The 12,068-nt window shown below is 38.9% G+C and overlaps 1 protein-coding gene across 10 annotated transcripts in view; it reads left to right on the plus strand.

Moving 5' to 3' along the window:
- cep170ba (centrosomal protein 170Ba) overlaps positions 1-10,743 on the plus strand; it is a 66,775-nt gene extending 56,032 nt beyond the window's left edge. For 6 of the 10 annotated variants that reach the window (XM_073927992.1, XM_073927994.1, XM_017351731.4 and 3 more), the window contains 7 exons: positions 2,308-2,533; positions 3,544-3,670; positions 5,312-5,428; positions 5,626-5,714; positions 6,096-6,189; positions 6,754-6,805; positions 8,978-10,743. In XM_073927992.1, the coding sequence (XP_073784093.1) occupies positions 2,308-2,533; positions 3,544-3,670; positions 5,312-5,428; positions 5,626-5,714; positions 6,096-6,189; positions 6,754-6,805; positions 8,978-9,165 (893 nt within the window). In that variant the 3' untranslated portion in view covers positions 9,166-10,743. The remainder of the gene's footprint in view (positions 1-2,307; positions 2,534-3,543; positions 3,671-5,311; positions 5,429-5,625; positions 5,715-6,095; positions 6,190-6,753; positions 6,806-8,977) is intronic. The other 4 variants (XM_073927993.1, XM_021467255.3, XM_073927989.1 and 1 more) reach the window with 1 other exon arrangement.
- The last annotated feature ends 1,325 nt before the right edge of the window (positions 10,744-12,068 follow it).

Here is a 12,068-nt window from a genome sequence, read left to right on the forward strand (position 1 = left end):
GTGGGCTATTAATTCAGGGGGGCTAATAATTCAGGAGGGCTAATAATTCAGGAGGGGCTAATAATTCAGGGGGGCTAATAATTCAGGAGGGCTAATAATTCAGGAGGGCTAAAATTCAGGAGGGCTAATAATTCAGGGGGGCTAATAATTCAGGAGGGCTAATAATTCAGGAGGGCTAATTCAGGGGGACTAATAATTCAGGAGGGCTATTAATTCAGGAGGGCTAATAATTCAGGAGGGCTAAAATTCAGGAGGGCTAATAATTCAGGGGGGGTAATAATTCAGGAGGGCTTATAATTCAGGAGGGCTAATTCAGGGGGACTAATAATTCAGGAGGGCTATTAATTCAGGGGGGCTAATAATTCAGGAGGGCTAATAATTCAGGAGGGCTAAAATTCAGGAGGGCTAATAATTCAGGGGGGGTAATAATTCAGGAGGGCTTATAATTCAGGAGGGCTAATTCAGGGGGACTAATAATTCAGGAGGGCTATTAATTCAGGGGGGCTAATAATTCAGGAGGGCTAATAATTCAGGAGGGGCTAATAATTCAGGAGGGCTAATAATTCAGGGGGGCTAATAATTCAGGGGGGCTAATAATTCAGGGGGGCTTTTAATTCAGGTGGGCTGTTAATTCAGGAGGGCTAATAATTCAGGGGGGCTAATAATTCTGGAGAGCTAATAATTCAGGAGGGCTAATAATTCAGGAGGGCTATTAATTCAGGGGGAATAATAATTCAGGTGGGCTATTAATTCAGGGGGACTAATAATTCAGGAGGGCTATTAATTCAGGTGGGCTATTAATTCAGGGGGGCTAATAATTCAGGAGGGCTAATAATTCAGGGGGGCTAATAATTCAGGAGGGCTAATGATTCAGGGGGACTAATAATTCAGGTGGGCTATTAATTCAGGAGGGCTAATAATTCAGGTGGGCTATTAATTCAGGGGGACTAATGATTCAGGGGGGCTATTAATTCAGGGGGACTAATAATTCAGGTGGGCTATTAATTCAGGGGGACTAATAATTCAGGGGGGCTATTAATTCAGGTGGGCTTTTAATTCAGGGGGACTAATAATTCAGGAGGGCTAATAATTCAGGAGGGCTAATAATTCAGGTGGGCTATTAATTCAGGGGGACTAATAATTCAGGGGGGCTATTAATTCAGGTGGGCTTTTAATTCAGGGGGACTAATAATTCAGGAGGGCTAATAATTCAGGAGGGCTAATAATTCAGGTGGGCTATTAATTCAGGTGGGCTATTAATTCAGGGGGACTAATAATTCAGGTGGGCTATTAATTCAGGGGGACTAATAATTCAGGGGGGCTATTAATTCAGGGGGACTAATAGTTCAGGTGGGCTATTAATTCAGGGGGACTAATAATTCAGGGGGGCTATTAATTCAGGAGGGCTAATATTTCAGGTGGGCTATTAATTCAGGGGGACTAATAATTCAGGAGGGCTATTAATTCAGGTGGGCTATTAATTCAGGGGGACTAATAGTTCAGGTGGGCTAATAATTCAGGGGGGCTAATAATTCAGGTGGGCTAATAATTCAGGAGGGGCTAATAATTCAGGGGGGCTAATAATTCAGGAGGGCTAATAATTCAGGAGGGGCTAATAATTCAGGGGGGCTAATAATTCAGGAGGGCTAATAATTCAGGAGGGCTAATAATTCAGGTGGGCTAATAATTCAGGAGGGCTAATAATTCAGGAGGGGCTAATAATTCAGGGGGGCTAATAATTCAGGAGGGCTAATAATTCAGGAGGGCTAATAATTCAGGGGGGCTAATAATTCAGGGGGGCTAATAATTCAGGAAGGCTAATAATTCAGGGGGGCTAATAATTCAGGGGGGCTAATAATTCAGGAGGGCTAATAATTCAGGGGGGCTATTAATTCAGGGGGGCTAATAATTCAGGGGGGCTAATAATTCAGGGGGGCTAATAATTCAGGGGGGGCTAATAATTCAGGGGGGGCTAATAATTCAGGGGGCTAATAATTCAGGGGGGCTAATTATTAAGACTTCAGCTGTATTTATTGTTTATTGATTTGAATGGAAGCTTCCCAAACTGCAATTGCAGCCCAGAATATAAAGCACAGTATTTAAGTGTGTGGAAAAAGGTGGATAAATCCTTTCAGGCCATTAAATGAACCCCACTGTGAATGAATGGGAGTTTGGTTTATTTTTTCCGGGTGTCTTCTCATGATCTACCTGTCTGTCTCTTTCTCTTCCTGCTTTGTTTTATTTTGGTTTCTGTCCTGCGTTTTCTGATGTCGTGGTGTGCCGATTGCTCCTCATTCCTGGGCGAAGGCTCCAGGAGGCGTCAGAAGGGTTCAGACTACGCCTCCACCTCGGAGGACGAGTACGAGTCGAACCAAAGCACTCCTAAACACAAACGCTCCCATCATTCAGGAGCGCAGCAGAGCCAGCCGGCAGGTCCGGTGAGAGCCATGCCCAGATCCAGAGACTCTGAGGGGGAAGGACAGGAGAGCGACGCCTTCCAGAACTGGACGTCTCACAGTGCCGAGATCGCCAGGTGAGGATTGTTAAAAACACAGAGGGAATAAAGTCATTAGGTGCGTCCCAAATTGCCTACGTATGCAGTATTCTATGCCATTTTGTAGTATGAATAGTGCAAGTAGTGCGTTCACACTCAAATATTCTCTTTATTAAACAGAATAATGCACTTTAAATACCTGGATGATGCATTTATTTAATCATTAAAAAAACTGTGTAATGATGGACACTTTATACACACACAATGGCAGCAGCTTTGCTCACGTAGCTGAAGGGGTGGGGCTATCGATGAAGGGGCGGTGCTAATGATTAAGGGGCGGAGCTGTTGGTCACTGACATTGGATTACTTTATTTATTGTGGATGGTGAAGCAAAGTTCTCGGACGAGAGTGATCATGCGGCCTCCTAATGGGGAATGCGATTATACTCATGGCAGATATTATTTGGAAGTTTGGTAAACTGTCCGCTTATTAAAATACCATTAGTGTTCCATTTGCGACGACACTACGTTCATATATATGAATATAGACATACGCTGTTGAGTGTGTAAGTAAATACATTGTGCATAGCGTGCCATTTGAGACATGGTGATAGATTTTATGTGAGTAATAATTGACAACATGCTGTTAAATTATTCGAAAATAATGCAAAGGGATCTCAGGTATGCATTCTTTTTTTAATCTTTCTAAGGACTGTGATTTTTCCACTGCTCCTACGGTTTTTACAGCTAAATCCACTGTTCAGATGTTGTGTTTGAGACTTTATTAGTCAGGTGTTTGTCCTCAAACTGCTCCTGTGTGTAGCGCTATCTCCTTTAAAGCCTTCTGTTGCATGTTGATGTGATTTTTGACTATTTTAGCTGTGAAATCTCTGAAGAATATAAAAAAAAATAAATAAAGCAATTATTCAGTGAGTGCGGTTGATACTGTTAACAAGGTTAATGCACCAAATCTAACTACCGCAGTGCACACTTCACTACTGATGTTAAAATATTGCACTAAATTTTTTTTTCATGCATGCTTTTCTCCAGATTGAGTCAGGATCTCGCTAAAGATTTGGCTATTTTGGCCCAAGAGATTCATGATGTCGCAGGAGACACTGAGACTCAGAGCGGATCACAAGAGCAGACGGAGCCCGCCATATCCACACAAGAGGAGGTGCTGCAAAACTGCCTTTATTTCATTACTAATGCAGATAAAAATGTTTTTGTCTTGTTTCTTGGCCAAATATCTAGAAATTCTTAAATTAAGAAGCCTTTTTTTTTACAAGCAAATTATAGTGTCTTGTTTTCAGAAATAATGCATCAAAATGAAGTGAGTTTTTCCTTAAAACAAGCAAATGATCTGACAATGGGGAAGTAAAATGAGCCTGTTTTTGCGTTGAAACAAGATTTTATTGTACACAAAAAAAATTAAATAATAATATGATTTAAAATCGTTGTTTTCTATGTGAATAAATAGTAAATTGTAACATTTCTATGATGTAAAGCTGTCATATAATTATAATATGTATAATAAAGATCATATTAAATAGTGTTTTGTTTTTTAAATAAATAATAATTTTATACAATAAATGCAAAAATAAATGTAAAGATTAGAAAAATTTCTGACTATAATCTGTTAAAAACAATTGTGTTGCTGCATATTTTTGTGGAAATCATTTTCAAAAACTGATCCATAGTTCAAAAGAGCAGGATTCATAAAAAAAGAAACCTGAAGTTATTTGTAATAAAGTAACTTCTTTCGCTCCAGCCAAACAAAAAGAAATAAAAGTTTCTCCAGAGGAAAAGTATACACTCACTGGCCACTTTATTAGGTACACCTGTCCAACTGCTTGTTAACGCTTGATTTCTAATCAGCCAATCACATGGCAGCAACTCAATGCATTTACGCATGTAGACATGGTCAAGACGATCTGCTGCAGTTCAAAGCGAGCATCAGAATGGGGAAGAAAGAGGATTTAAGAGCCTTTGAACGTGGCATGGTTGTTGCTGCCAGATGGGCTGCTCTGAGTATTTCAGAAACTGCTGATCTACTGGGATTTTCACGCACAACCATCTCTAGGGTTTACAGAGAATGGTCTGAAAAAGCGGAGATATCCAGTGAGCGGCAGTTCTGTGGGCGCAAACGCCTTGTTGATGCCAGAGGTCAGAGGAGAATGGCCAGACTGGTTCCAGCTGATAGAAAGGCAACAGTAACTCAAATAAGCACTCGATACAACCGAGCTCTGCAGAAGAGCATCTCTGAACACACAACACGTCCAACCTTGAGGCTGATGGGCTACAGCAGTATCTTCTGATGGCTACTTCCAGCAGGATAATGCACCATGTCATAAAGCTCAATCATCTCTGGTTTCTCGAACATGACAATGAGTTTACTGTACTCAAATGGCCTCCACAGTCACCAGACATCAATCCTATAGAGCAGCTTTGGGATGTGGTGGAACGGGAGATCGGCATCAAGGATGTGCAGCTGACAAGTCTGCAGCAACTGCGTGATGCTATCATGTCAATATGGAGCAAAATCTCTGAGGAATATTTCCAGTAGCTTGTTGAATCTCTGCCATGAAGAATTAAGGCAGTTCTGAAGGCGAAAGGGGTCCAACCCGGTACTAGTAAGGTGTACCTAATAAAGTGGCCAGTGAGTGTAATATAACATCTCTTGGGGAAATATTTGGAAAAAAAAAAAAATAATTTTTAAATGATCAGAAGGAGGAATAATTCTGTCTTCAACTGTATGAAGGCATTTTATAGTTGTCCACATTCAGCTTTACTCAGTTGTGTTTCTGCGCTCTTTCAGTTGCGGCATCAGATTCCTGAATCCAGTCTGAAAGTGCAGAAAGAGTCTCCTGGAGCAGTCGAAGAGTCTGAACACACCGCTGAAGATGAGAATCAAGCCAATAGGAGACAAGACGAGGTAAAAACAAAACAAGAATAGTGTATCTTCAAAAATAAGCTCAAATAGAGATTAAGACTTTATTTTTTTATTGTTTAATCGTGCTTCTCCAATGTTTGCAAACTTACGATTAGCCTATTGGATGTTTCATGCAGCGCTTTAAGAAAAGTATTAATGCACTGTATTGTTGTTTTTAAAGCTGTGTGTTGTTTCTTCAGGCTGCTGTGAACAGTGTGCTCCTCAATCCTGTGTCTCAGCTTTCACTCGCCATCAGGGAAAACACCGAACAGCTCACACACAAAATCAAGTCAGATTCTGCTTTTTATTTCTCCCTTTCTTCTTCTTCTGCTGCTGCTGCTTTCTTTTTGATATAAGAATAAAACACTGAAATTAAAAGACAATCAAAAACTATAACACAATTAAACACAATGCATGTAAGAACTATATTTATAGACATTTTTAAAGAAAGATTTTTTCTTTATAAATATATTTCTTGCGTGCATTTTACGGTTGTATTATAGTTTTTGTTTTTAACAAAGACAAATCAGTATTAAAATATTAGCCTTAAGGTCCCAACTGGATAATCCTCATTTCTGTTGTGTTTTGCGTTCTGTAATGTTATATACTCTCATGATTAAGATGTATTGTGCTGGTTTCATGTTAACATGTTGTGGCTTTTAATCTTCAGGGTTTTGTTTCATAATCGGAGAGATGTTTTGGGTGAAATCGAGGCAAAGATCAGTGCAGAGGATGATTCTCTATCTATGAAAACCTCAAACAAGGTCAACACATCTCTTTTTTTTTAATAATTCAATATCATTATATTGTTTAAAATATATTTTATCATTTTAAACTGAATGCACATAATGCCCATACCAGTGTCATTTATATAATTGAGGTATTAAACGTTTTAGCAACATTTTTTATTTAAATAAATAAGTAATTATTTTAGTATTCAGTATTTAAGTATAACAATATATAATAGTATTAATGAACAGAATTAAGAACACATTTTTACATTGTTTTTAATATTTTACTTATTGAAATATCAATTTTTCTTACATGCAGAATTTAATTGTTTTACAGATTTCCTTCATGAGGTTGCTTTGAGAAACACTAAAATATAGAATATAAAGTCAAATATAAAATAACGTTAAAAGTTGCATAATTAATTGTAATTTCTATTTTACTTTTGTACCTACATCGAAATTGTGCAACAAGAAGACCCTCAAAATAAAGTTTTGGCTCGTTTTTAATGTTTAGTCATTTTAAATGCATTTAATAGTTTTTATTTTTTAGTTAAACTAAATTTAAATTAATATTTATTTATGATTTTTGTCCTGTAGGAAGTGGCGTCGATCCTGAAAGAGCTGAGGAGAGTCCAGAAGCAGCTGGAAGGTCAGTCGACGCTTAATTTAACACTAAAATACTGAGTTTGCCGATCCTGAAGGAAAACATAAACAGGGGGCTAATAATTCTGACTTCAACTGTGTGTGTATATAAATATATATATATATTAGTGGTGGGCCGTTATCTGCGTTAACGCAAGACTCTTATCGTGCGATTAAAAAAAATTGCTGTTAATCAATTCTCAAAGTTGGGTTGGGAGCTGGGTCTATTCCACGCAAGCTATGATGACTTTCACCTTGATATTTTAGAGCAGATGTATTCCTGACCGGTGAGCCGTCTGACAAAACAGTGCCCTTCTGAATCAAATCAGCAGATGCCTGACTTAACTGCAGTTCGGCAGTTTCACTTTAACTCATGAACATTTCATTCATGCCCCCGTGACAAACTATTAGACGCAAATAAGGAGTGAGGACTGCTGAGAGTGTTGTGGAATTTATTAACGCACGCCAAATAGAAAGAAAAAAAACGCGTTTCTCTGTGTGTTTGTGTACATGTGTGCGGTCCTTTACTGAGAACTGCGTGTGGGTTTTGTCAGAAAATATGGCGAAATCTCCTACATTGAATTAAATTATACGAGGCTTTGAGCGTCACCATATGAAGTCTGAGGCAACCCATTGAAAGCAATGGAATTTCTTTTGTGTCTGTATAGTGGCGCCAATGGGCACCTTTGACGTCCTCATACTGACGCGCAAGGTGCTGAACCATGCTTCAGATTTTGATGCCTTCGAGATGAGATTGGTTTTGTGACATACTCCACGTCTCCATTTCTGTTTAGTTCAGTTCTGACTTTAGTCGGATTGAGGTGATCAGAAATCCATCGCTGTTTGGAGCTTCATAATTCATGCTTAACTGAAAAAAACAGTTAGTAAACACGAGTACATCTTATTGAACATCATTTATTTTCATCATCAATTATCAGAGTAGAACAGTTTCTCAAGCAGTTTGTGATGCATTTCGGAAACAGGAGATGAGCCCCTGGATTAATGCGCCACCTGGCTTGAGAAACCCGTTCTCAAAGTTCTCAATCTTCCCGTTCTCATTCTCCGGCAGAATTCAAATGAGCCATTTTAATTTAGATTATTTCCGAGATTAATCTAAAACAATTAATCTATGCCCACCTATATATATATATATATATATATATATATATATATATATATATATATATATATATATATATATATATATATATTTGTTTTTTTTATTCTATTATAACAATTTTTACATTTATTCTTTGCCCAAGTGATGGGATATCATTGATTTTAGTTTGTCATTTTAATTGTTAATAAATTTAAGTAGTTTAAAAAATAAATTCCTTTTTATTTTAGTATTCATATATATTTAATATTATTAGCCCCTTTAGGAAATTATTTTGATTAGTTTGATTTTCTACAGAGCAAACTTCTGTTGTCTAGTTACTTGCCTAATTAACCCAATTGTGTTTCCTTTTTAACTCTTTAAAAGTAAATAAATAAATTAAATAGGAACTGTGTTTAATAACTCCAAATTCAATAACCCCAATAGCCCTAATTTTCATTTAACATTAACAATAATTACATTAAGAAATGTAAAGAAAAGAAAAGGTTTGCCTAGTTTTTATCTTCCAGCACTTTTTATTCAGTTTAATTCCAGTTTATTTGTATGTGTGGAAATAGAGAATAAAGATAATAATTAGCGTAGCTGCTGTTTATAATGTATTTAAATAAGAAATGTTAAATATCAATGCGAGAGTGAAGTGTTCTAAATGAAAATAGTTGAATAAGCAAACATAGAAACACATATATAAAGCATAGAAGTATATGCCTGGTGCATTAAGACAGGAGGAGTGTGTCCTACAGGTGGTTGTCAAGCCAGCTCACCTGCGTGGAGGACACTCATGCGTCATATTGTTACATGATGCGTTGTGTGTATGCTTTACTAAACAGATCGGTCTTTAATCTAGTGTTGAACTGAGAGAGTGTGTCTAAGTCTCAACATTATCAGGAAGGCTATTCCAGAGATTTGGAGCCATAAATGAGAAGTCTCGACCTCCTTTAGTGGACTTTGCTATTCTAGGTACTACCAGAAGCCCTGAGTTTTGAGAGTGGGTTGATTTGTCTCACAGTCAGTCAGTGTTTGCTGCTGCAGTTTCCTCAGTGTTTTCTTTGCGTGTGTTTTCAGTGATCAACAGCATCATGGATCCGCAGGGGAACCCGGAGCTGATGCGGACGTTCTCCTCATCTGCAGCTGCAGCGCGTGGATCCAGATCTGCTCTGCGGGACAACAGATCTGCAGGAGGAGGAGCAGGAGCAACACCCAGAGCCAGACGCATGTTCAGGAGCACAGACAGAGACGGCTCGATGGTATAAGGAGAAGAGCCAAAACACACGAACATACACACTGATTCAGATTCTCACACACACTGATTCAGATTTACACACACTGATTCAGATTCACACACATATACACTGATTCAGATTCTCACACACAATGATTCAGATTTACACACACTGATTCAGATTCTCACACACACTGATTCAGATTTACACACACTGATTCAGATTCTCACACACACTGATTCAGATTCACACACATATCGACTGATTCAGATTCACACACACAATACACACTGATTCAGATTCACACACACAATACACTGATTCAGATTCACACACACTGAATCAGATTCACACACACATACACACTGAATCAGATTCACACACACATACACACTGAATCAGATTCACACACACACACTTATTCAGATTCACACACACAATACACACTGATTCAGATTCACACACACTGAATCAGATTCACACACACACATACACACTGATTCAGATTCACACACACACCGATTTAGATTCATACACACATACACACTGATTCAGATTCACACACACTGATTCAGATTCACACACACTGATTCAGATTCACACACACAATACACACTGATTCAGATTCATACACACTGATTTAGATCCACACACACTGATTCAGATTCATACACATACACACTGATTCAGATTCACACACACACCGATTCAGATTCATACACACATACACACTGATTCAGATTCACACACACTGATTCAGATTCACACACACTGATTTAGATCCACACACACTGATTCAGATTTACACACACTAACATATTGAGATTCTCACACACATTGATTTAGATTCACACACACACATACACTGATTCACATTCACACACACTGATTCATATTCACACACACACATACACACTGATTCAGATTCACACACACACATACACACTGATTCAGATTCACACACACACACACACACACACACACACACACTGATTCAGATTCTAACACACTGATTTAGATTCACACACACACACACACACATACATGATTCATATTTACACACACATACACACTGATTCAGATTCACACACACACACATTCAGATTTACACACACTGATTTAGATTCACACACACACACATACACACTGATTCATATTTACACACACATACACACTGATTCAGATTCACACACACACACACATACGATGATTCAGATTCACACACACACATACACACTGATTCAGATTCACACACACACACACACACACACACATACACTGATTCAGATTCACACACACACACATACACACTGATTCAGATTCACACACACACACATACACTGATTCAGATTCGCACACACACGCAGACAGGATCTGTAGATGCTTGATGTTTGCACATGTCTATTCCTCCTCCAGCCAGTCTGAATGGGCTGCAGTTCAGAACTCTGCATTGAGTGTATCACTGTACAGACACTGTGGAGGATCCTCTCTATAGTTTGTGGGATTATGAATATATGAGCTCTGTTAATGAAATACATGATTATTTAAATCGCATTTGTCTCTGTTGGACAGGGGATTATTTCTATGATTATTAAAGATTTAAATTAATGCTTCTGTGTGTGTGTGTGTGTGTGTGTGTGTGTGTGTGTGTGCGTGCGTGCGTGCGTGCGTGCGTGCGTGCGTGCGTCTTCATTTATTTTATTGAAGTGCTGTGAAAGGAAAGTGCACAGGTCACTTGTGGATCTTTACACTGCAGTTTATTGTTTAGCATCATGTCCTAAATACAAATATATACATGTACTCAATATAAATGTGCTTTTCTACAGCACAAGTGTCTAAATATTCTCATAATATCATAATATCTCATAAAACATTTATAATATCATGTTTATTAATCAAGATTATACATTCATTCCTTTGGCTTAGTCCAGGGACGTTCAGACTCGGTCCTGGAGGGCTGGTGTCCTGCAAAGTTTAGTTCCAACCTCAATCAGACACACCTGGGCTAGCTAATCAAGCTCTTACTAGGCTTTCTAGAAACATCCTTGTAGGTGTGTTGAAGCAAGTTGAAGCTAAAATCTGCAGGACAGCAGCCCACCAGGATCGAGTTTGGACACCCCTGGATTAGTCCTGTTTAATCATCAGGGGTTGCCACAGCGGAATGATCCGCCAACTATTCCAGCATATGTTTTACACAGCGGATACCCTTCCAGTTGCAACTTAACTCCGGGAAACACCCATACACACTTGTTCACACACACACACTCAGACACTAAGGCTAGTTTAGTTCGTCAGTTCCCCCATTGCGCATGTGTTTGGACTGTGGGAGAAACCATAGCAAACCCATGCCAACATGGGGAGAACATGCAAACTCCACACAGAAAAGACAACTGACCCAGCAAGGACTCGAACAAGTTAGCTTTTTGCTGTGAGGCCACAGTGCTGACCACTGAGCCACAACAATTATGACATTGTTTATTTCTATTCTTTATTAATAAAGTCATCTGGAATGGCAAAGAAAGCGTTCCTGCAGGACTCCCAGAGTTCATCAACATTCTTTGTGTTCATCTTCAACGCCTCCTCCTCCATCTTACCCAGACATGCTCAATAATGTTTATGTCTGGTGACTGGGCTGGCCAATCCTGGAGACCTCCTTTGCTTTCAGGAGCTTTGATGTGGAGGCTGAAGTATGAGGAGCGCTATCCTGCTGGAGAATTGTCCCTCTGCTGTGGTTTGTAATGTAATGGGCAGCACAAATGTCTTGATACCTCAGGCTGTTGATGTTGATCATCCACTCTGCAGATCTCACACGCCCCTATACTGAATGAACCCCAAACCATGATTTCTCCTTCACCAAACTTGACTGATATATGTGAGAATCTTGGCTCCATGCTGGTTCCAGTAGGTCTTCTGCAGTATTGGTGATGATTGAT

The sequence above is a fragment of the Danio rerio genome, chromosome 17 (assembly GCF_049306965.1).
Source record: "Danio rerio strain Tuebingen ecotype United States chromosome 17, GRCz12tu, whole genome shotgun sequence".
NCBI classification, from domain to species: Eukaryota; Metazoa; Chordata; class Actinopteri; order Cypriniformes; family Danionidae; genus Danio; species Danio rerio.